The 27,656-nt window shown below is 35.0% G+C and overlaps 1 protein-coding gene across 1 annotated transcript in view; it reads right to left on the reverse strand.

The window, feature by feature from the left end:
• Positions 1 to 320: 320 nt before the first annotated feature.
• LOC150102026 (transcription elongation factor SPT4-A-like) overlaps positions 321 to 27,656 on the reverse strand; it is a 34,485-nt gene continuing 7,149 nt past the window's right edge. The window contains exons 3-4 of the mRNA XM_090400690.1: positions 13,119 to 13,174; positions 321 to 570 (exon numbers count right to left, since the gene is read on the reverse strand). Of these exons, the coding sequence (XP_090256816.1) occupies positions 452 to 570; positions 13,119 to 13,174 (175 nt within the window). The 3' untranslated portion in view covers positions 321 to 451. The remainder of the gene's footprint in view (positions 571 to 13,118; positions 13,175 to 27,656) is intronic.

Genomic DNA, 27,656 nt, shown 5'->3' on the forward strand with positions numbered 1-27,656 from the left:
GCTGGCCTGTATGCCAGACCTGATATCAAATGATATAAATGGAAACTCACTGGTCATTCAACATCACAGATATAGAGGATCATAAAAATCCAGTTATTATAGATGTAGTCATACTCAGGTTTATTGTTACATTATTTATGTTGATAACGGGCACTGTATAAGTCTACAAAGATAAGTTTAATGACCTTGCGATGACAGAAAAATTGCATCACTTGCTTAATAACAATTTTTATCAGATGTGAGAGAAATTTTATTTATTATTTTTTTTTTTGTTAAAATACAATACAACGTGAAAACTTGAGAAATAAATTACTTCTGTGTTTTGAACAATTAAAATCATTTTATTCGACAATAAAATAATTAATAAAAAAACAATAGTTGACTGTACATAAATATTTCTTTTGGCAGGCTTGCCTTGTCCAAATGTGACATAGACCTAATTCATATTTATTTAGCTTGTACTTGTATCACGTGTTTTGTATGTAATACCCCTGCTCTTTAGTTCTCTGATGATTCCAGGTGGCAAACGACCAGAAACTGAGACAGCATAGATTCCTTTAGACATACGATCTGAAGAAAGAAAAAGTACTATAAAAATTTAATCATCCCTTAAGTGATATACAAAATAGCATACAGTTTTGAATGTTACTTCTGCTGATATCATACAGCAAAAGATAAAGGTTTGTTGAAGAGTACTAGCAAACTTGGATTCAAGTTTGTTAGTCTAATGAAATAAGAAAAAAAAATAAGCAAGATAAAAAAAAAAGTTAAGTAATTTGAAATAACTTCAACTGTTCGAAGACAGTGCACTGCAGAATGTAAAACAGAAACCTCATGGAATTATCAAGCAAACATTTGTTTTGTGTAATTTACTACCTAAATTAAGTACAAGTTTACATCTCATTGTGGTCTAAGTTACTACTGTTAATTGATTGATGTAAAGATTACCACATGGATAATTCAAGTTAATACTCGTACACAGTAGTAGTCTCCATAATTTTACTGAATTATTCACAAAATAAACAAATTTTATTATTTTTATTGCATAAAACAAAACAAAACAAAAAAAAAAAACTACTATATTCTTTAGGCAGCAGGTCCAGTAAAATTAGTGATTTCTTAACCAAAAACCTGTTATTCATCTATGGAGATTATTACTGTGCAGGAGTAATAACTTTAATTTAAGATAAACCAAACTAATTACCTAACATGTTGACTTATATTAAAATCATTTTGCAATTTGGGGGGGGGGATGAGAAAAACCCTACAAACCTGGAATTCTCTTTTATACATAGCTGCTGGAGGACAATTTCAGTTGCAGTATTCATTGTTTTTCACACTAATTAGATTATTATGCCATTATTGTGAGGTATATATTTATCCAAAATAAGAGCTGAAATAGTGTTATTATGTCTAAGGTCAATTCAGTTAAGAATTACAAAACCTAAAATCCTAATTATTTGTAACCTTGAAACAAATTATGCATGTAAGATGTGTAGTGTAAGAATTATCAATCATTACTTATGTTCATAATTGTTTGCATTAGTATTACCTTAACTGCATGTAAGCACTGGTCATACAAAGGGAGACTTAAATGTATCTAACTTACTTACTGTACCGTTACCGCACGGTTAGCCTAGTGGCTTTGCGCTTCACAACCATATGAGTGGGGAAGGAGTGTCCCAGGTTCGATTCCCGTCGAAGACGTGAGGAATGTGAGGATCTTCCTCAGCCATAGACAAGTTAGCCGGTCTTGGGCGCTGGCAGTAGGGTTTTTCCGACATTTTTCATCCCGCAAGCAGGCAAACCGGCCCCATGAACACACACACACGGATCTACAGCCATAAATACTTAACCCCCCATGAGGGGGCTCAACTCGCCCCAATAGGGACAGGGGGGAAAAGGAAAGAAAACTCCATACGAATAAATAAATAAAAACTGTAGTTGTATTCCTTAGGGATTTACATTGAAAAAAATGTTTGTATATGTATATTATTGTATGTTTGCTTATGGTAGTTTTGCCGTTCCATATAACTGTAATGTGCAACCACTATACTAATGACGGCCAGTTTATCACTGGAATTTTGCTTCAAATCCTGGTAACGGGAATGCCAGTAAGAGAAAAGGAGAGCTAGAAAGAGGAAGAAAAAACTACTGCGTTAAATTCTCTGATCTCATAAAATTTTTTATATGCATTTATATCTACTCTTCAAGGACATAAATATAAATAAAAATAAAAAAGACATATATATATATATATATATATATATATATATATATAAAATGCATCAAGCCTTCATATATTGGTGAGAATGCCATGTGCTCAGTTGAGAAGCAAGTATTTGTTCTATGAAGTGAGATGGAATCAGCAGTAAGGTTCTTCTTTGGAAATGCTTTGGGGAACATCTTCCTGGCTACTTTAGCAAATGAAGGCAAGATGTTTTTCATGAAACTTGACTTCTAGAAGATACAAGTGGAATGAAATAAGTTTATTTCTTTTATGTTGGTTCTGAGAAATTTGAGGTAAGACTGAAACTGCAGAACCAGAACTTTTAGCTGGTGCTATATTCAATTTAATTTATACAGTATTTGATGATATCCCTCAGATTTGAATTTAACTTTGAGAGAGCAAAATGATTTTCTTGAGCTCATATTTTGCAATTCTTAGAATGGCCATTTGTAATAATCTAGATATATATATATATAGAATATGAATATCAGAGATAAAGAGAATAACCGAACTGTATCTTATTTTTGCAGTAAATTTTACTTTTTTTTTTTATACTTGAACTTCATTCTTTGAAATTACAACATTCTGATTTTGAAGTCAATGCCCCATCGTGGACACGAATCGGAAACATTTTAGCCAACCAATAAACAAAATAAAATTATACTTAATGTTTAGGTAATTACTTTGTTTTACTTAACCACACGGTTCGTATAGGTATGGCTGATTAGAATTTCATGGGTATCTATAAATTTGTGTTCATACCAGGTTTTGGTATTATGTGTTAACAGGTGTTTTCTCCAATCAATTCTGTGGAGAGCATCCAGAGTCAAGCATGATTAGAAAGGCCTAATTCCTCATAATTATTAAAATGGACTAGAATCATGTATCCTGTTTCATCTATAAGGGTAAGTTGCAGGTGCATTGGATTTGGTACACCCAGGGAGTTGGATAAGTTCTTTAATTTTGTGTGTGGGGGGGGGGGGGGGGGGAGAAGGCTCCAGTAAAGGTATATTTGGAAACTCAGAAAACAAAACTCATGACTAATGGTTATTGTGTCAGCCAATTGAATTGGTTGACACAATAACCAATCACAGCCACTGATTTCTGTGTGTTGTTGTCTTTGTCTCTATGGGAACAAAATTTGAGGATTTTGGATGCAGTTGTTTTTCCAACAGCGACTTATGGATGTGAGACTTGGAACCTAAAGAAGTCAGATAAGAAATGGACATCTGCTTTTGAGATGTAGTGTTACAGAAGGCTGTCGAGAATATCATATACTGAAAGGTGTACAAATGAATGGGTGTTAGAAAAGATCAGTAGAACTTTAAGGCTTCTTAAGGATATTGACAGAAGAAAGTTAAAATATTTTGGACACATTGAAAGGGGACTTCTCAGAACAGTAATAGAAAGTAAAGTTCCTGGAAAAAGAGGAAGGGGTAGACTATCGATGAGATGAATGCTGTGTGTGTGGAGTGACTGACCTTCAGAGTTGAGGCCTCTAGAAAAACAAACAACAGGACTACATGGCGAGGCCTGGTGTGGCACACCACCAAGCATTGGAGTGACCATATGGCATCTGTGGATGCCCGGTGAACATATAGATTGCCTTGCCTTCTGGATGGTTTAAAACCACTGGAAGACTAAGAATTTGATCCACTGCACCATCTGTACAAAGGACTCAAATATCCAGATTTGTGACCACATATCCAGGCTATCAACGAAAATGTCCTCTTCATGAAGCATTAGCATATTGTGTTTAATTTTAGGAATCAATGAAACTTGATTCATGCTCTTGCAATCTTTCACGTGAAGCCAGGAAACAATTAGGTGTCTTTAACAAGAATAAATGCAAAAATATTATTTCACTGATTTTGCTATTCTGTGGATATCCTGAGTACATGCCTCTAGTATTTTGGTTTTCAGTGTCAATGGGAAATTGCATAGGCAGGTTTATTCGGGAGAGGGGATCTTTTAAACTTTGGACCATGGAACCATATAATGAAAATATCAATGTAGCTGAACCACTCTGTGTTTTTTAAGTAGAGAAATCAAGAGCATGTTGCTCAAAAACTTCAAAGTATTTTGCTACACAAAGTAGCAAGAATCTAGTATGTGGACAAAGAGGGCTATGACATCAGGCAGGTTTGTAAAAAGGGACAGATACGTCAAAACTGACTAATATCTTTGAATGTGATGCTTTTAAGGCTAGATGAAAGATGCAAATAAGGCTAGACGAACAAGACATAAGACTAATAACAAATCTGTATTGGAATCAGTCAGCTACCGTTCAATTAGACAACATTACCACCAGTGATATTAACATCAAAAGAGGAGTGAGACAAGGATGTGTGCTCTCACCACTCCTGTTCAACATATACGCAGAGGTAATCTTTAAAAAAGCATTGGAAGAATGTCCAGAGGGAATCGCAATAAATGGAAAGATTGTTAACAACCTACGATATGCAGATGACACCGTGCTAATTGCAGATAACATTATGGATCTCCAAAAACTCATTGACAGAGTATACATAGAAAGCCAAAGAATGGGAATAAATATAAACATCAACAAGACAAAATACATGATCATCAACAAACATCCAGCCTCATCAATGAAACTGACACTCAATGGGAAAAATATTGATCAAGTGTCAAGATATAAATATCTTGGTTGTTGGCTTAATGAACGGTGGGAATCCAAAAATAGATATAAAGACAAGGATTGAAGTTGCACGGCAGTCCTTCATGAAAATGAGAACACTATTCTGCAATAAAGACCTAAATATGGAAGTCAGATGCCGAATGCTGAAATGTTACGTGTGGTCTATTCTGCTCTATGGAGTTGAAACATGGACATTGAAGGTGACAACCATCAAGAAAATCGAAGCCTTTGAGATGTGGCTATACAGAAGAATGCTAAAGATATCATGGACAGAAAAAATTACCAATGAAGAGGTCTTAAAATCCATTGGCAAAGCTAAACATCTTGTACAAATAATCAAGAAACGAAAAACATCATATCTTGGCCACATCATGAGAAACAGTAAATACCAACTTCTACAAACTATTTTGGTAGGAAGAATTGATGGCAAAGGAACTAGAGGAAGAAAAAGAATATCATGGTTTGACAACATCAAGACGTGGACAGGAAAGAGCAGTGCACAACTGCTCAGATTAGCACAAGACCGCAGTTTGTTCGCCAAGATGGTCGCTGACCTTCGATAGAAGATAGCACAATAAGAAGAAGATTTTTAACACTTATCTAACATTTTGAATATGAATTCCTTGCAGTAATTAAGCTACCACTAATATTGCTATCATAACTAGTGGATGTTATGATAGCAACACCTAAAATTGATTTCACTATAAATGCAGAGCATTTTTTCGTACCAAAATAAACTATACAAACAAATCAAGGAAACTTCAATGGGTTGCCTATATCTTCCACTTAGCCAAGTACTATATGGAACATTTAGAATAGCATATACTCCCCTCTCCCAAGGTTTCAACATATTTGTAGTTTGGAACAGGATTATCTGAGCTTGATGTTTTTCTTTATAAAATTAATTTAGTTCATCCAAGAATAAAATTTACTCAATATACCAGACAATAAAAATCTTCCAATTCCTGGATATTCTCATTCCACTAGTGGGTTTTCAGTGCAAGAAAATAAGTATACAAAATATAAGAAAAAATATATTTTATAAGTTTAAAATAATAGATATCCTGATGCTGCTTATCATCATAACATTAGCAAGAAGCCCATACCAATATCTCAAATAACAGCATTTATCTAAGTTATCAAAAAAAAATTAAGTCTCCCTTCTATATATCAAAGGTTTGTCTAAGCACCAAATTAACTTTCAGGTATCCTTCTGTCCACGCTCATAAACTAAACTCATTCTTATGCACTTTGCAGGACAAATATCCTACTCTTTTCTATCCAGGTGTTTATTATAGAATTTCTTGTCTTGCAATCTCTCATAGTTATGGAGAAAGAGACAGGCAGGACTACTCAAATACGTTCTAGAACACCGAATTACACCCATTTCCATGATTCCAGTAAGACCATTTCTGCAAGATATAGGATTCAGTAGAAAAAATGTTACACAAAGCTGTTTGTTTTCCTGTTAGATAAAGAAAGAGCTATGAAGCTCATTCACCAATCAAACTTTTTTTTTTTATGAGAACATACAGAGGATCTGAAATAGGATGCGATCACAATTTAGTTTTGGGCAGCTTTCACAGGTGAACTGTAGACTCGAATATTATTCAGGAAAAAATGAATTTTAAAACAAATTGATTTAGTTTGTTTGTGGTTTGCTGGCAGAAGGACAGCAAAGGTCATACTGTACCAATTCAAACAAAGTAATAGACAAATAATAAATGAATATCATCTCGAGTATACAGGAAAACCGGTATTTAAACGCAGTACATAAATATGTGCAGAAACATTGTATTAAAAACAGCTATAAAGAGTAGCATATAAAGATGACTAGAAAAAAGGGTATATTACATAAAAACTGATCTATCTATCTATCTATATATATGTATGTATGTACATTCCATAAACAAAACTTATAATATACAATTTACAGTTATATAGGGTGTCTGAAAAGTATCTTTACAAACCATCCAACATAAAAAGTCAACTAGGACATGTAGAAATACTGGAAATTTCTCTATTTTTTCTCCTAGATCTTCATTCCTCTTTTCAGTCACAATGAATCCACAGGTGAAAGCACAGTGTGTTGAATAGTTTATTCAAACAAAAGTCAACCAGGACATGTAGAAATACTGGGAATTTCTCTATTTTTTTCTCCCAGATCTTCATTCCTCTTTTCAGTCACAATGAATCCACAGGTGAAAGCACAGTGTGTTGAATGGTTTATTCAAACAATATCTGATAGACAAGTTCAATGAAGGTTTAGGTGTTAGAACAGATTGCCCTATCAAGACCAACCATATGAGCTTGGTATAAAAAGTTTATGGAAACTGGAAATGTGCAACACAAAGGAGCATGGTGGCCTCGAAAAGCTTAAAAAAATTTCAAGTGTATTGGAGAAGTCCTTGTTAAAAGCCCACAAGTCGACACGAACTGCATCATGTGAGTTGCAGCCACGTTTGATAATGCACGAGATGTCTTGCAAAATCATTTGATGCAGCAACCTTACAAGTTGCAACTCTTGCAAGAGATTACTCTGTTGGACCTGTGTATCAGATTTTGTTTGAATAAACCACTCAACATACTGTTGTGTCCCAATTTACGATTTCTACTCTAATCTTACAAATTCCTTTTATCTATATTCTTCTAACTTCTATGCCCGAGATTTTACCAAAACTTATACCAATATCTAAGTTATTGCTCCCCGTAGTACCCCTAATATTTGTATTTATACTGGGATATTTAGTTTAGGATATTTCATACATATTTCATACATAAACAAGGAGAAAGAACTCAAATATATCTGAAAGTGTAACTATTGCAGTCGTGACACTTAACTTGATTCTCAACTTAAATTTTCCGCATGACTAAGTACAATATTTTCAAGTGGTTATCAACTGCACCATTTATGTTGTCATAAATAGGGAGAAAGTCGATCTCGAATATATCTCTTAGTATTTAAATATTATTGCAGTCATGACTCTTAATCTCTTTCCTCAACATTAAATTTCCCGCGTGATTAGGTACGATGATTTTAAGCAGTGCATTGGATTAGCAACATCAGACAACTCTTTTATCATTGAACAAAAGGTTTATTAAGTTTCTAAACATGGTACAATTCAAATACTAAACTAAAATACTTATGGACTAACATTAAATCATTACAAGCAATATGGCTATTTGTGATTATGCCGCCATACACATTAATTCATAAATTCACCTGATGTGAACAAATTAGATCAATTCACACTATCTGATTTTTCATACTGAAGTAGATTAACAAATTATTCACTGCTAACACATACTTGTGACATTATTTTATACATTACATTAGGCATTCAATCCTTAGGATACGTAATTACTTAATTCACACTATTCCGTTATACCGTTGTTTGCACTAACACACAATTATGTCATTTAAATATCTTGTGCAATATAATAGACATGCAAAAATACCTTAGGACTCTTAACTATTCACAAATCTTTAACACTAGTCAATCTACACATAACACATTTTATCATATACTGAAGTCCTAGTATAACTTCAACAGTTCTGTATTGGAATCACGATACTTTTCACAGACAAATTTCTAGTTAACATAGGTTATGATTTACAGTACCTTTCTAGAGCTTTTCGTATGGGCCTTTATTCTTTTCTAAACGAACCTTTGGTATAACTTCTCGTAACTCTGGAATACTTTAACACACACATATTTGCTCTACTATCAGCAACGAGGACATCGATCTCTTTACAGCTTTCTGCTTTGCGTAGTTATCACTAGCATCGAAACGAAGAAGATCCCTCCTTTTCTAGGACTCTATGGCAATTTTTCCTTTGCTTCCTACTCGGGAAAACAGGAATCGAAATCCCGCTCACTTTCGTTTCCGTGTTGTGACGAGGAGATATCACCCCTGTCGCCACTCAGGAAAACCCCGTGAACTCCACCGGAACCAAAACCAAACTCCAAGGCCAAAAGCGACTATCTAAAAAAAAAAAAGTCTCCCCCAGGAGGTTACCAACCCTTTTATAGCTGCTCCCCTAATGGCACCTTTCTTACTTCCTTTCTCCTCCTTCTATTTGTTTTTTAATCATCGACCAATTAGGGTGGCGTTTTCTCGCCAAACGTCATTTGATCGGCAAGCCCGTTCTCAATGTTTCAATCCGGGGATCGGCCCTAAGCAATAGCTTTGCTTTTCTTGTGCTAGCCTGACTTAATCCCCTTTCAAACTTTTTCTATGAATTCTACTTAATAACTTAATCTCTCACATAATGTATTTTATGACTCACCCCTTTCTACTTATTTACTTAACTCTCTCATTTTTAATCGTATTACAATATTAATCTATACTTTCCTTTGTTAGCTGCTTATTTAGTTAGAATTCCTTATTTTAAGTCATATTACAATATTAATACATTCCTTCCTTTATCAACTTCTTTAACAACAACCCTTATGTTTTATACATATTACTGGATGCAAGAAATTTTCCATTAAATAATTCATTTTTTATGCAGGGGTTTTAATTTATGATATATTACAATATTAATACATTCCTTCCTTTATCAGCTTCTTTAACAACAACCCTTACGTTTTATACATATTACTGGATGCAAGAAATTTTCCATTAAATAATTCATTTTTTATGCAGGGGTTTTAATTTATGATATTTATTCTTCATGTTACACCATGATGACTGAGAATACTATATTCCTAAGATATCAGGTGTAACAATACTGCTCTCTCCTGTGGATTCATTGTAGCTGAGGGGATGAATGCAGATCTGAAAGAAGGGAAACAAACTTGCATTGATGTTCAGAAAGATTTATTTCTCTATAAAATGGGACACCCCAGTACATCTCCTGGTTGACTTTTTTTTTTTACACTGGATAAAAGTTGTAAAGATAACTTTCAGATACTCTGTATATGTACTATTTTATATAGTACATATACATGATTATAAATGTTAATGGTCTATAGAAATATAAACACAAAATGAATACTTGATGAATCGGATAAAATTTGAGTGCATAGGACTCGAACAGATTATTGAAATGACTAAAATAATAAAGAAAAAGCTAAAAGGCTTAATTTCAGCAATGTAAAATACTAAATCCAACATTATTACAAAGCTGAAAGTTTTTTAAGTTTACCTCAAAAATTACAAGAATACAATCCTTTGTTCAAAAAACTGAAAGTTTATTAACAAATTTTGAAGTTCTGCCAACCCTTTCTAATAAATTTAAGGATGAAAAATTACTTATTCTCAAAAGGAATTTGTTTCAGTGCAAGAGCTCTTCATCCACCATAGAGCAACACATGGATGTCCACTTTCTGGCAATCAGTAACTGCACTCAGGAGTGGAAAACCAGGACTACCCTAAAGCATGCCAACATACAACAACATTACTGATCCTGGCAAAAGATGAGACCAAAGTAATGCAAGACTATCAGAAGTCTCCTTTCCAGATGTCCACAGGTCGCACTGCATGGCAGCAAGGTAGTGGATCCCAGTGATTGTGGTCTGCAAGATAGGAAAGAAAGACTCAAGAGAAGTAGAGTGAAGAACATGGGAAGAGAAGTGTACAAAATGGAAGCCCCTCCCCCTTTCCCTCACCATGAACAGCTGTTTCACATGGAAGGGTTGAAAAACAATAATCAAACCTTAGAGATTCAATTGCATGTGCTGAAGAAAACATCAAATAATTCAACTAGAGAGGTTGAATTATTTGATGAACTTAGAGAGTTAGAGGTAGTCAAGGAGAAGAAGAAAGCATATCAAAAGTTCCTGTCAAATAAATCAGCTAGTGCTCTGAGAAAATACAGGGGAAACTATAAGAAAAAACATAAAAGATAAATATCTGGAAAGTGACAAAAATGTTCTGGAGGTTATTTGAAAAGCTTAGAAACACAGGAAATAATACTGTTTTAAAGGGAATCAGAGATGACAAAGGTAATACGAAAAATTAAAATGAAAATATTCCAGAAGAATGTAATTGAAAGAACATATAAGCACATGAAGTAAACCAAGCAATCAAAAACCTGTGGAAAGGCAGCTGCAGTAGATGGTATTCAACCCAGAAATACTGGGGGGGGGGGGGGGGTATGTTTTACCAAGCTAGACCATAATTCAGAAAGCATGGACAGAGGATCAAATTCCAGATGAGGTTTAAAAAATACATAAGTAAAATAAAAAAACAGTTAAGAACACACTAGGTTTAGGCCAAACAAACAGGTATTGGGATTTTCACTTCGGACAAATAATTGAAAAATTGTGGGAAATAAGTATCCGTATTAAGTTTTATAGATCTGGAAAAGGCATAAGGCAAAGTGCCAATTGAAAATCTGTTTAAAATGTAAAATGCCACAATTCATCATTATGATGTTCCCCATAAGGCAGGTCAAGGCTACCATGAACAAGATTTTCAGTCCAATCTATCTAAATTTCTGTAAAAGTTCAGACATCTTTTACTCAATGTTTTCTATCTATTTGTTTCTGAGTCTTCCTTTCTGAGTTTCTACATTTGAGTTGTGAGCAGTTAGAACTGAAAGGGAAAGAGATATAGAAAGATGATTTGATGTAAAACCAGATGTTTTCCATGTCCTGTATATTTTTTATAGTTTACCTTTTTAGTACTGATTTTTAATAGGTTTAATGCTACCTGTCTTCATTATGTAACTTATAGATGATGACTAACAATGAGTATTATGTGCATTCTTCCATTAACCTTAATTTTTGCATCAAACCATCTTGCAATGGTATGAAGAAAATTCCTCAAACACAATTCATTAAAAGACAATTTACTGAAAAATAATTCATTGCAAGCCAATTCCTCGAATAAGCAATTTGTCAATTAGTAATTCTTCTAAAAGATAATTTATTGCAAGACAAATCATTGAATGAACAATTCACCATATAATGAATTATAAGGCATGAGGACTATCAAAAATAACTTCAGTTTTACTGGATTAAATGTGATGCTGTTGAAGTTTACCTACAGTAGATTAAAGTATAAGCAAGGATTGACAAAACAATCCTTGCTTTGTCTATACACAAATGAGAGGAGCATTAGAAACAAAGTAGTAAAGTTTGTTCCTTGGATGAATATGTTGTGGCCTAAAACTGTTGGCATCAGTGAATCCTGGCTCTCAGAATTAGATGTAGTAACTGAAATAGAGTGTAAAGAGTATAGTGTTTTTAAGGTTGACAGAAGAGATTGGAGAGGGGGGGGGGAATACTACTAATGATAACAGAAGAATAATGTACTATGAATCAATGAATGATTTAAAGCAATGGGGCATTGCTTTAAATGTGGAGGTTAATTTGCTGGGGCTGAAGAAATACATTGCCAAATAATTCTGATGAGTTGTAAACAAGTAATTATTATGGGTGACTTAAATTGTCTGATTCTTTTTAAAACACTTTATCTTTTTTCTTTTTAGTGCAATACAATTTTTTTTTTCTTTTTGCTCAAAACTAAATGATCATTTCCTATTTTCAAATATCCTGGATATTCTGGTATCTTGGTTCCGAATAAAAGAGTAAGATTTTCATATTTCCTGCTTTCTCACCACGTGAATTGGTGCCCATCTTTATGTTGGAACATGGAATAAGTAATGTCTAGTCCATACCATGAACAGAAATCCAGCAGGCGTTTACCATTATTGCTCCTTTTTCAAATTTCCTAATAACATTTTTAAGTCATATGCCAAGTATTCACTTTCTACTTCAGTTAAAGATCTAAAGCATCATCTTTTTCTTTGTCAGCTGCTCCCTAATGACTGAAAAAGTCCTATACTTCTTTGTTAGAATTCTCTTGCAACAAGGACACAAATCTCAATACAATTTCATGTTCTTCTAGTATTGTATGCTGTTTGTAATTAATTCACCAGGATGCTAAACAAAGATAGATAGGCTGCACAACCAATTACATTCCGTTTTAGCTCAAACCACACAAATATTGGGCTGTAATAGACTCACACATAAGCACTTTTTTTTTAAAAATGGAAAACCCATCTATAAGAGATTGGTCAACTCATAGCACAATAGAACCATGGATATGCAAGCAGGTACATGTTCACATTTGACTTGAAGAAATTTGCTATGTGGGTATGGAGTTAAATTGCAAAAGTGTGTTTTGATTGGCTTCTGCACATGTGTTTGACAGGGTGGGAGAAATGAAAATAAAATTTTATTAGTTTAGAACTTTTAAGAATGATACTGTACTCACTTAATCTCTGCCATTTTGCAACCCAGCTGTCTTCTGGTCCCATGAGTGCTATCATGCTAAAAATATAAAAACAAAAATTACCAACATTTTTCTCGTAGTAAAAAAAGCAGCAAAGTAATATTTTTAAAATCCATATTTTTACACTCATTATTTACCATTTATTATTTTGTATCAATATACTGTTATATGTTCATAGCATTTTTCTTTTGCTTTAGATGTCATGTAATTTTTGAATATTTTACACATTGTGATAATTTTTGCATAAATGTATAGTCATAATAGGATTTCTACTAACCAGTGACTATTTCACAACATTACTGGGATCAGTAACGGATCCAATCTGGTGCTGAAAGTTTTTCACTTGGTTATACTATAAATTGGAAATATGATTTCTACATTACGTCAACCTTGGTATCACTTTTGGATCTGGCTCCCACTGATGAGACCTCAATAAAGATTGAAATTGGTCTGGGTAGTGGCCCTTCCCATAGTGCATAGCATTATACATGTCCATAAGGATATGTGTAATTATGGATACTAAGGCAATTGACGTGAAGTCATTAGCCTCTATATATACAAGTAGCCCAGTCTTGAAGTAACTTCATGCACAAACATTCCATTCCACAAGTGTACAGCAGTGATCAATGGGAATTTTCAAACATTGTTCCTATAGGTATGTAATGACATTTTGGACTGTTGTGGGACAGATGTTCCTTGACCTCACCCAATTCCTCAGTTCATCTCACAGATGTTCAATACAGTTGAGATCGGGGCTCTGTAAAGGCCAGTCAAGTATGGTGACATTCATGTCCACAAACCAAGCAGTATAGAAGCAGCCTTATGACATGATGCATGGTTTTTCTGAAAGATACAATGGTCAGATCTATAGAAATGCCAAAGAAGAAAATGCCCAGAATGTTCAGATACTAGCTACACTGCATAATTCAGAGGGCCTGGTCAGAAGGTCAAATTACTGATGATTAGAGCAGAGCTCTCATAGTACCCATCTATAAAAAAGGAAATAAAGCTGAATGTGAGAACTACAGAGGCATTTCTCTAAGTGTTCCAGGTAAGATTTATGCAAGCATACTTGAAAAGAGGTTGAGAAAGATTGCAGAAGAGGAACTTAGAGAAGAACAAGCTGGTTGAGGCCAAATAGAATTTATCAAGATCTGATTTTTACTTTAAGACAAATAGTTGAGAAATCAGGGGAATATGACAAGGATCTGTACTTAAGTTTTGTAGATCTGCTGGAAAAGGCATACAATAAGGTGCCCAGAGAACTTTTCAAAATACTTCAATTATACAGGGTGAATGGAACATTATAAACATTATACAGAGCAATACATATCTATATTTGTCACTCGGTAATTAGAATTGAAGGAAATACTGGAAGATGGTTTAATGTAAAATCACGGGTAAGAACAAGGATGCATGTTATCTCCATTCTTATTCATCATCTATATGAATCACATTATGAAAGAAAGTGGCATTAGGCCTGATATTATTACAGATGTCAAACTTAGCTCTTTTCTTTATGCAGATGATGATGTACTCCTAAACACATCTAGTGCAAATCTCCAGGACTCTGTAACTAAACTGAATAATAGCTGCAACAAATATGGCATGAAAATCGGCAATAAAAAGACCAAAACTATGAAAATATACAGGACCCGAGAAAACTTCAGCTGCATTCTAAATGGAGGTCCTATAGAATAAGTAAAATAGTTCAGCTTTTAATCAGTTTTTAGTGAAGATGGCAGGTTAAATCTGGAAATAGAATAAACAAAGCTGGTATGGTAGGAAGCCAGTTTGATAAATTTATATGGCATAAGAGAGAAATTAGCCAAAACACCAAACTAGCAGTATACAAGATAGTGTTCAAACCAGTTTTAAGGTATAGATCTGAGAGTTAGAAATACAGGCACTTTATCAAAGACTAGAGTTGAATAAACCTCCTACGATGAGTCTGCCAACTCCATGGAGGGTGTAATAATAATAATAATAATAATGCAAACCATCTCTCCTCCCAGATACAATATTGCATACATGCATGCAAGCAAAACAAAGTTTTATTGTAGCACCTATCACAGTATCTAACCAAATACATTTGTCTTAACATCCCCTTTCAAATTTTTAGTTGCAGAAAATGCATGGTAATACTTATTTATAATGTAAGTCATTGAGTGTAGGAAGCAAACAATTTATATAAAGCAAATTACCAAAAGCATGTATGTGAGTATATATATATAACTTCAAGTCATTCGACTGCATTTAAGATTTGATATCGTTTTTGTTCACATATATATTTTTTATTTGTGAACAAAAATTTTACAAAAAATTCTATTTTATTTGTTTTATATATAAAACCAAAATAAAAAATGATGGTACAATATGACAGAATTTCATGTTGGCTGGGGCACTGCCCGGTTAAACAAGCCCCCCCCCCCCCCCCCCCCGTTGTTTTCTCCAGGGAACCAGGGCAAACAGTGAAAAGTCAGCTACTGGAACAAATCCTAAAACCCATCCCAACTCAACATCACCAGAGTTCAAGATCGGTACTATCAACATAAGAAGCCCGAATGGCAAAAAAATGGAGCTAGCTGAGGAATTGGATAAGTGCCAGATCCACATAATAGGGGCGACTGAAACAAAAATGCAAAAACTGGTGAAATCTTTCTGAGCAATAAATACAAAATGTTATATTCAGGTAATGACAATCAAGGAAAAGAAGGAGCAGCCATAGTATTCAACACTAAATGTGAGGCTAATCTTCTTGAATGGTAGACAGTCTCAAGTAGAGTGATGTAGACAAATATGAGAATGAGAAACTGGACAATGAGACTTATTTGTGCCTATAGTCCCACAGAAGGCTCTACTAAGGTAGAAGTGGAAGAATTTTTTGAGGCTTTAGAGAAAGCAACTGACACAATGAAAAAGGAAAAGCTGGTCCTTGTTGGGGATCTAAATAGCAGAGTAGGCAATGACTGTCAGACATACAAAAATATTTTGGGAAAATTTGCAGAAAAGAGCAAAGCTAATATTAATGGCAAATGCATGTTAGATTTCTGCTCAGGACATGGATAGGTAATTACTAACACAATGTTCCAACATAAAAATGTGCACAAATTCACATAGACAGAAGATGCAAGGAATAAGAAAGTCTCATTTGCTATGTTATGGTTGAGAGTGATGTTTTCTCCCTGATGCAGGACACCAGAGTGTACAGAGGATTTGAAATTGGAAGCGATCACCATTTAGTCTTGAGCAGGATAAAATTGAATTCCATATTGAAAAAAGAACATGTAAGAAACTTTTAAAGTGAATAAAAGTTGAGTAGCACTCAGATGTGAACTGTAGACTAAAATACACAAACATTATTCAAGAAAAAAATGAAAGTTTGAGAACAGGAGCCAAATCTTCGAGATTCAGTGGCAAGCTCCGAAGAAAATATTGATCGATTCAGCCAGAGAGGCATGTGGTGGTGTTTTCTGGAGGGATAGAAAAATCAGAACTCCATGGTGGACTCAGGAAGTTAAAGAGGTAGCGAAAGAAAAGAAGAAAGTATATCAAAAGTTCCTAACAAATAAGTCAGCTTGTACTCTTAGAGATACAGAGACAAATGTAAGAAAGCTAAACACTGTGTAAAACTAGCTAAACAAAAGTCATGGGAGGACTTTGGTAAGAATATAGAAAATAAATATCAAGAAGGTGAAGGTGGCAAGATTTTCCGGAGGTTGTTGAAGAAGCTCAGAAATGGAGGGAACAGTGTTCTAAAAGGAATTAGGGCTGATAAACTGACATGAAAATGGGAGAAAAAGTTATTCTTGAAGTATGGAGTAATTACTTCAAAAAATTGCTAAATGAAACAAAGAGTGATGACAGCACACTGGTAAAAAAACACTGACCAGACATGCAGTCAGGAATACATATCCATACATCATCATATGCATATCAAGGATTTAGGCCTTGCATGGCCTGTTCTCGCATTAGAAGTCATCGTTGAATCGTTTAAGAGGACATCCTGGTTTTCTTTTTCCTAATGGCTTGGACTTTAAGGCTTGTTTTGGTAATCTCTGTTTTCATTCTTTGAACGTTTTCCATCCATTTATGTTTATATCCATACTTGAAGTAGAAAAAGCTATCAAAAGCCTGAAAGGCAGGAGTAGATGATATTCGACCAGAATTGCTCAAGTGTGGAGGTATAAAAGTCTTACAGTGGCTGCACTGCATAGTTCAGAAGGCCTGGACAGAGGGACGAATTCCAGATGATTGCAATAGAACTCTCTCATAGTACCTATATACAAAAAGGGAAATAAAACTGAACGTGAGAATTAGAGGTATTTTTCTACTGAGTGTTCCTGGTAAGATATATGCAAGTATACTTGAGAAACAGTTGAAAAGGATTGTGGAAGAGAAGCATGGTGAAGAACAAGCTAGATTAAGGCCAAATATCAGGATCAGATTTTTACTTTATGACAGATAGTTGAGAAACCATGGGAATATAACAAGGTGCCAAGTGAGAAACTATTCGAAACACTAGTTATATGGTGTCAATGGATATTATATCAAGCAATACTTAGTCTTTATTTGAGTTGTAAGTCAACAGTTAGAATTGAAGTAGGAAGATGGCTTAATGTTAAATCTGGTGTCAGACAAGGATGTACTTTATCCCCTCTCTTATTCATTATCTATATGGATCGCATTATGAAGGAAAGTGGTATTAAACCTGATATCAAAATTGGAGATGTTAATCTCAGCTCTTTGCTTTATGCGGATGATGTTATACTTCTAAATAAATCCGCTACAATTCTGCAAGATTCTCTGACTAAATTGAATAACTGTTGTAATAGATATGGTATGAAGGTCAGCAATAAAAAGACAAAGACAATGAAAATAGGTAGAATCATTGAAAATGTCAACTGTGTTGTGAATGGAGAACCTGTGGAACAAGTAAAACATTTCAACTACTTAGGCACGATTTTTAGTGAAGATGGTAAATTAAATATGGAAATAGACAACAGAATCAACAAAGCTGGTATGGTAGGAAGTCAATTGAATAAATTCATATGGAATAAGAGAGAAATTAGTCGCAACATTAAATTAGCTGTATACAAGATAGTGTTCAAACCAGTTTTAACTTATGGATCTGAGAGCTGGGTCAGAAGTAAAACACTTGACCAAAGACTAGAGACCGCAGATATGAGTGTCCTGAGAAAGATTAGAGGCATGAATAGATGGCATCAATGGCAATATCATATTAAAAACGAGGATATTAGGAAAGAACCTGACATTGTCGGCATCCAGGAATGCATTAGCAGAGCTAATCTCAGGGTGGTATGGTCACTTAAACAGAATGGGCGAGGAAAGATTAGCAAAACAAGTGTTCTCTACCAGGTTGGCAGGAAAACGACCCAGAGGAAGACCAAGATATAGGTGGATTGATACGGTACAATGTGCCTTAGATGACAGAAATATAAGATCTGATAATATTGGAGTCTTGACAAGTAACAGACTGATTTGGAGGAAAATTGTAGATAGGAAGTTAGTAATGATATAAATTTTTCATGTAGTACTATCATATCCTGTACACCCCTTGAGGGTACATGTCAGGAATTTGATGATGATGATAAATTAGGTATGACAATCAGCAATAACAAGACAAAGGCAATGAAAAGATGGTAAATTAAATATTGAAATAGGCAACAGAATCAGCAAAGCTAGTATGGTAATGAAGTCAACTGAATAAATTTATATGGAATAAGAGAGAAATTATTCAAAACACTAAATCAGCTGTATACAAGACAGTGTTCAAACCAATTTTAACTTATGGATCTGAGAGCTGGGCTATAAGTAAAACACTTGAACAAAGACTAGAGACCGCAGATATGAGAGTCGTGAGAAAGATTAGGGCCATGAACAGATGGCATCAATGGTAATATCATATTAAAAACGAGGATATTAGGAAAGAACTTGATATTGACAGCATCCAGGAATGCATTAACAGAGCTAATCTCAGGTGATATGGTCACTCAAGCAGAATGGGATGATACCAGTGTGCTGTCATCAGAGGAAAGATTAGCAAAACAAGTGTTTTCTGCCAGTTTGGCAGGAAAAAAGACCCAGAGGAAGACCAAGATATAGGTGGATTGATACAGTAAAAAGTGCCAGAGAAGAGAGAAATATAAGATTTGATAATGTTAGAGTCTTGACAGGTAACAGACTGATTTGGAGGAAAACTGTAGATAGGAAGTTAGTAATGATGTAATTTTTCATGTAGTATTATATCCTGTACACCCTTTGAGGGTATATATATCAGGAATTTGATAATGATAAAATTCTATCCAAAAATATTGCAACTAACAAGCCATGTATATATGGAATAACTATTAAAAATGTGCCCACCCAACGTGGAAGAGATGATGTATATCTAGCTCCCACAGGAAGCATAATGTGCAAAATACTGTTGAGCTAAAGTTATCTTTCCAAAGTCATTCTTCCTTTAACCCAAAAAGATTTAACACAAGTTGTTCACCAACCTAGCACAATTCTTGATAATTCTCATCATTTACCCCAAATATATTGCTGATATTAGCTCCTCTCTTCTTGGCAATTCTGACTATAACATTGTCCATGCTTTGTTTTCTACAGTTCATCCTTCTCCCTCTCATTCTTACCATTGAATACTGTGGCATTACAATGGTGCCAATTTGGATGATTTTTGGAATTTCCTTGGTCTGCTTCCGCTCTTCTGATCTAATAGCAGAAATTATTCTCACCAGTATAAATGTTTTATCCCCCACACTCCACTCAAAATTCTCAATCCTTATCCAAACCAGTTTTCCAACAATTATGCCAATGCAATTCAAGCCAAAATTTAGAAAATGCGCAATGGCTCAAATAAAATCAAAAACTGCAGCATCTCTCTCACACTCACTTTATACTACAGCTTGTAACAACTGCAAAAAATGCATCAGCAAATCTAAAACTTAACTTTGTAAGGGCCAAATACACTAAGCTTGTCTCTTGTTCAAATGACAGCTGAGCCTTCTGTTGCTTCAGCATGGCTGTGATGTCACAGAAGCACTTTCGTGTTTCTACCTCCTTTATATTCTGAAGGTACAGTGGTGATATATCCTAAAGATAGGATAGACCTCTTGGCATCAGTTGTTCCCTCCAACTCTCGTACAGGTGACATGGCAAATCTCCTCCCAGTATTCACAGTATGCTTTCTCTGAAATTTATCAGGACATCAAAAAATACTTAGTAGCCTTCATTATCCATAAGTCTCTTGGCCTGATAGTATTCCTCCATATGTATTAAAAGTTCATGCTTCAGAACTTCTGAAGTCTGTACTGTTTCTTCAAGCTATCATACTCAAATATGGTATCTATCCTACAGCATGGAAAAATGGAAGAAATCTTTAAGCCAGCTGATTCCCATAAATGTTGATAAAAGTTAACAATCAAACTACCCCCCCCCCCAACACACACAGATCTAACTTTAATGGTCTCGAACACTATGGAAAAAGTCAACAGTTAGCCAACTGCTTTACTACTTGGAGACTCCATTACTTAGTGATCAGCAATATGAATCACATCATTCTCATCAATGTGGCAATTCAAAAGCTGCAAAGTATGATGTCATCATGTTGAATGACATTACGGACCACATATGGAAGTTTTGAGAGACTTGCACGTGCATACAACAGAAGTCCAGGCCTTTATAAGGCGAAACATTGAGAAGGACTTTGTCTTATGTTTCTCTTAACTGGGTCCACCGCCACATGAGGTTCATTGTTGGTAATAGAAAGAGAAGCATCGTAGGTCTGAGGGTTCTCAATCTTCTCCTACCTGGATCCACTGCCGTGAGAAGCACTGTGTCAATCATCGGAACGTCTTGCTAGGAAAGAGTTGCACATTGCCACCATATTAAGGGTCCTAGAGGGCATAGAATAATTGTCAACTTGAACAAAGAAATGTTGCAGGAGGTCATGAACGAGCCAAAAGAAGGAAAGAAAAAAAGGAACACTTTCATGTGGATAAAAGATTCATGCAAAAGGCAATGTGAACAAGAACTTACTTGTAAGTACTTATATATATGATATTCCCAAACAAGAATGTACATCAAGTGTGTCTGCTTATGGATACAATAAGATTATGTAAGTTAATATTGAAATAAGCTCACTCAAGGTGTGTCTTAATTTAAACTGTGAATAAGTAATTATTGTAAGAAGAAGAATACTGTACTGGATAATTTAATTTATTATTGAATTAAGCTTGCCTAAGGCATGCCCTATTTTCAGTTTGTGTATGTATGACTAAGAGGATTTTCTAGATTGTGATTTAACTTTAAGGAAAGAAACAAAACAATCTGAATCGGGACGAATTGAAATTAACAAAGAATTGTAATGCAATTGTGTGTCTATATATATATATATGTTAATGTGGATCAGACTCAGTAAATGTTCTTCTTTCAATTGAATTAAATGGTTTGTGAACAACACATTGGACTAATTCTGCCAATGCACCATCCCAAAAATTTCGAACCTGCATTAGATTGTGATCAATAATCAAGCCACAACTAAATAAAGGTAAAGATTAACATAAGTCGATTTGGGATTTAGCTGACCAAATTGTATTCTTATTGGCTTAAACCACAATATAAAATGATGGTACAACATAAGAGAATTTCTTGCCAGCTGGGGCGTCGCCCATGTTAAACAAGGCTACCATTGTTTTCCATTCTCATCCAGGGAACCAGGAAAAACAGTGAAAAGTCAGCTACTGAAACAAATCCTGAAACACACCCCAACTCAACATCAACAAAAGATACTATCAATATGGCAAAGAAATGGAGTTAGCTGAGGAATTGGATAAGTACCAGATCGACATAATAGGGATGACAAACAAAAAAAGACAAAAATTAGTGAGAGCTTTCTGAACAATAAATACAAAATGTTATGTTCAGGCAATGACAATCAAGGAAAAGGAGTCACTATAGTATTCAACACTAAATATGAGGCTAATCTTCTTGAATGGCAGGTGATATCAAGTAGAGTGATGTGGGCAAATATCGGATTGGAGAATTGGACAATGAGACTTATTTCTGCTTATGGTCCCACATAATATTTTCTACTAAGGAAGAAGTGGATGAATTTTTTAAGGCATTAGACAAGACAGCTGACATAATGAAAAAGTTGGTCCTTGTTGGGGATCTAAATAGCAGAGTAGGCAATGACTGTTAGACATACAAAAATATTTTGGGGAAATTTTTAGAAAAGAGCAAAACTAATATTAATGGTAAATACATGCTCAGGACATGGACTGGTTTTTACTAACACCATGTTCCAACATAACAATCTGCACAAATTCACATGGAGAAGATGCAAGGAATAAGAAAAGTCTAATTGGCTATGTTATTGTTGACAGCAATGTTTTCACACTGGTGCAGGATGCTAGTGCACAGAGGATTTGAAATTCAACGTGATCACCATTTAGTCTTGAGCAGAATAAAATTAAATTTCATATTGAAAAGAAGAAAATGTAACAAAGTTTTAAAACAAATAAAAGTTGAGCAGCACTCAGATGTGAACTGCAGACTAAAATACACAAACATTATTCAAGAATAAATGAAATTTTGAGAACAAGAACCAAACCTTGGAGATTCAGTGTCAAGCTCTGAAGAACACATTGATTGATTCAACCAGAGAGACATATTGGTGGGGTTGTCTGCAAGGATAAAAAAAAAAATCAGAACTATATGGTGGACTCAGGAAGTTAAAGAGATAATGAAAGAGGGGTGCTTAAGGGTCAAAGCTGTATAACTGAGAGGAGACCTCCACATAGCCTTTAAAGGAATGCGGAGAACCGACCAGGGCTTCTGACCTAATGTCCAATCCTCACCTTCTCGTGGTGCACCCTGTTGGGTATCTACTTTGCTACTGAACGAACGAGGATGGGCTGGCAATTTGGGATTTAGCCGACCAAATTGTATTCTTATTGGTTAAACCAAAATAAAAAATGATGGTACAACATGACAAAATTTCATGCCGGCTGGGGCGTCGCCCGGTTAAACAAGGCTCCCGTTGTTTTCGCCAGGGAACCAGGGCGAACAGCGAAAAGTCAGCAACTGGAACAAATCTGAAAACAAACCCCAACTCAACATCACCAGAGTTAAAGATCGGTACTATCAACATAAGAAGTCTGAATGGCAAAGAAATGGAGCTAGCTGAGGAATTAGATAAGTACCAGATTGACATAATAGGGGTGACTGAAACAAAGAAGACCAAAACTGGTGAGATCTTTCTGAGCAATAAATACAAAATGTTATATTCAGGCAATGACAATCAAGGAAAAGAAGGAGTGGCCATAGTATTCAACACAAAATACGAGGCTAATCTTCTTGAATGGCAGTCAGTCTCAAGTAGAGTAATGTGGGCAAATATGAGAATGGGGAACTGGACAATGAGACTTATTTGTGCCTATGGTCCCACAGAAGGTTCTACTAAGGTAGAAGTGGAGGAATTTTTTGAGGCTTTAGAAAAAGCAACTGACACAATGAAAAAGGAAAAGTTGGTCCTTGTTGGGGATCTAAATAGTAGAGTAGGAAATGATTGTGAGACATATAAAAATATTTTGGGAAAATTTCGAGAAAAGAGCAAAGCTAATAATAATGGCAAATATCTGTTGGATTTCTGCTCAGAACATGGACTGGTTATTACTAACACATGTTCCAACATAAAAATGTACACAAATTCACATGGAGAGAAGAGGCTAGGAATAAGAAAAGTCTCATTGACTATGTTATTGTTGATAGTGATGTTTTCTCCCTGGTGCAGGACACCAGAGTGTACAGAGGATTTGAAATTGGAAGTGATCACTATTTAGTCTTGAGCAGGATAAAATTGAATTTCATATTGAAAAGAATAACATGTAAGAAAGTTTTAAAGCAAATAAAAGTTGAGCAGCTCTCAGATGGGAACTGTAGACTAAAATACAGAAATATTATTGAAAAGAAAATGAAAGAGTTTGAGAACAGGAATCAAACCTTGGAGATTCAGTGGCAAACTCTGAAGGAAACATTGATTGATTCTGCCAGAGACGCATGTGGTGAGGTTGTGTGCAAGGATAAAAAAATCAGAACTCCCTGGCGGACACAGGAAGTTAAAGAGGCAGTGAAGGAAAAGAAGAAAGCATATCAAAAGTTCCTGGCAAATAAGTCAGCTTTTACTCTTACAGAATACAGAGACAAATGTAAGAAAGCTAAACAGTGTGTAAAACTAGCTAAACAAAAGTCATGGGAGGACTTTGGCAAGAATATAGAAAATAAATATCAAGAAGGTGGCAAAATATTCTGGAGGTTGTTGAAGAAGCTTAGGAATGGAGGAAAGAGTGCTGTAAAAGGAATTAGAGATGATAAAGGTGAAATGAAAACAGGAGAAAAAGATATCCTTGAAGTATGGAGTAATTACTTTGAAAAACTGCTAAATGAAACAAGCAGTGATGACAGCACAATGATAAAAAACACTGACCAGGCATGTAGTCAGGAATACATATCCATACTTAAAGTAGAAAAAGCCATCAAAGGCTTAAAATGTGGAAAGGCAGCAGGAGTAGATGATATTCGACCAGAAATGCTGAAGTATGGTGGTATAAGAATCTTACAGCGGCTGCACTGCATAGTTCAGAAAGCCTGGACAGAGGGACGAATTCCTGATGATTGGAGTAGAGCTCTCATAGTACCCATATATAAAAAGGGAAATAAAACTGAATGTGAGAATTACAGAGGTATTTCCCTACTGTGTTCCTGGCAAGATCTATGCAAGTATACTTGAGAAACAGTTGAGAAGAATTGTGGAAGAAAAGCTTGGTGAAGAACAAGCTGGATTCAGGCCAAATAGAGGCTGTCAGGATCAGATCTTCACTTTACGACAAATAGTCGAGAAAGCATGGGAATATAACAAAGATCTGTATTTTAGTTTTGTCGATTTGGAAAAGGCATATGACAAGGTGCCAAGAGAGAAGCTATTCAATACGCTGCAGTTATATGGTGTCAATGGGGCATTATATTAAGCAATACTTAGTCTTTATTTGAGTTGTGAGTCAGCAGTTAGAATTGAAGGAAGTACAGGAAGATGGTTTAATGTTAAATCTGGTGTGAGACAAGGATGTACATTATCACCTCTGTTATTCATTATCTATATGGATCACATTATGAAGGAATGTGGTATTAAACCTGATATCAAAATTGGAGATGTTAATGTCAGCTCTTTGGTTTATGCGGATGATGTTATACTTCTAAATAAATCTGCTACAAGTCTGCAAGATTCTCTGACTAAATTGAATAGCTGTTGTAATAGATATGGTATGAAGGTCAGCAATAAAAAGACAAAGACAATGAAAATAGGCAGAATCATTGAAAATGTCAACTGTGTTGTGAATGGAGAACCTCTGGAACAAGTAAAACATTTCAGCTACTTAGGCACAATTTTTACTGAAGATGGTAAACTAAATATAGAAATAGACAACAGAATCAGCAAAGCTGGTATCGTGGGAAGTCAATTGAATAAATTCATATGGAATAAGAAAGAAATTAGTCGGAACACTAAATTAGCTGTATACAAGACTGTGTTCAAACCAATTTTAACTTATGGATCTGAGAGCTGGGTCAGAAGTAAAACACTTGACCAAAGACTAGAGACCGCAGATATGAGAGTCCTGAAAAAGATTAGAGGCGTGAACAGATGGCATCAATGGCAATATCATATTAAAAATGAGGATATTAGGAAAGAACTTGACATTGTCAGCATCCAGGAATGCGTTAGCAGAGCTAATCTCAGATGGTATGGTCACTTAAATAGAATGGGAGAGGAAAGATTAGCAAAACAAGTGTTCTCTGCCAGGTTGGCAGGAAAACGACCCAGAGGAAGACCAAGATATAGGTGGATTGATACGGTACAAATATAAGATCTGATAATGTTGGAGTCTTGACAAGTAACAGACTGATTTGGAGGAAAATTGTAGATAGGAAGTTAGTAATGATGTAATTTTTTCATGTAGTACTGTCATATCCTGTACACCCCTTGAGGGTACATGGCAGGAATCTGATGATGATGATGAAGGAAAAGAAGAAAGCATATCAAAATTTCCTGGTGAATAGGTCAGCTTGGGCTTTTAGAAAATACAGAGACAAATGTAAAAAAGCTGAACACTGTGTAAAACTAGCTAAACAAGTCATGGGAAGACTTTGGTAAGAACATAGAAAATAAATATCAAGAAGGTGGCAAGATATTCTGGAGGTTGTTGAAAAAGATACAAATGAAGGAAAGAGTGCTGTAAAAGGAATTAGAGATGATAAAGGTGACATGAAAACTTAAGAAAAATATATCCTTGATGTATGAAGTAATTACTTTGAAAAATTGCTAAATGAAACGATCAGTGAAAGCACAGTGATAAAAAAACACTCAGTAGGCATGCATACAGGAATACATATCCATACTTGAAGTATGAGCCATCAAAAGCCTGAAATGTGGAAAGGTAGCGAGAGTAGATGATATTCAACCAGAAATGTTCAAGTATGGAGATTATAAAAGTCTTGTAGTGCCTGCACTGCATAGTTCATAAGGCCTGGAGAAAGGGACGAATTCCAAAATTGGAGGAGAGCTCTCATAGTACCCATATATAAAAAAGGAAATAAAACTGAATGCGAGAATTATAGAGGTATTTCCCTACTGAGTGTTCCTGATAAGATTTATGCAAATATACTTGAGAAACGGTTGAGAAGTACTATAGAAGAAAATCTTGGTAGGAAACAAGCTAGATGCAGGCTGAATATAGGCTGTCAAGTTCAGATTTTTCATTTTACGTCAAACAGTTGAAAAATCGTGGGAATATAACAAAGATCTGTATTTAATTTTTGTAGTCCTGAAAAAGGTATATGACAAAAGCAAGAGAAAAGCTATTCAGAAAGCTAGTTATATGATGTCAATGGGGCATTATATCAAGTAATACTTAGGCAATACTTGATTTGAGTTGTAAATCAGCAGTTAGAATTGAAGGAAGTACGGGAAAACGGTTTAATGTTAAATCTGGCATCAGACAAGGATGTACATTATCCCCTCCTTTATTCATTATCTATATGGATCACATTATGAAGGAAAGTGGTATTAAACCTGACATGAAAATTGGTTATGTTAATCTCAGCTCTTTACTTTATGCAAATGATGTTATACTTTTAAATAAAACTAGTACAAGTCTGTAACATTTCCTCACCGAATTGAATAACTGTTGTAATAAATTTGGTACGGAAATCAGCAATAACAAGACAAAGGTATTGAAAATATCAACTGCATCGTGAATGGAGAACCTATAGAACAAGTAAAACATTTCAGCTATTTAGGCACAATTTTTAGCGAAGTGGCAAACAGACAACAGAATCAATAAAGCCGGTATGGTAGGAAGTCAACTGAATAAATTTATATGGAATAAGAGAGAAATTAGTCAAAACACTAAATTAGCTGTATACTAGACAGTGTTC

This window comes from Typopeltis vanoorti, chromosome 11 (assembly GCF_054136105.1).
Source record: "Typopeltis vanoorti isolate ZY-2024b chromosome 11, IOZ_Tvanoo_1.0, whole genome shotgun sequence".
Classification (NCBI taxonomy): Eukaryota; Metazoa; Arthropoda; class Arachnida; order Uropygi; family Thelyphonidae; genus Typopeltis; species Typopeltis vanoorti.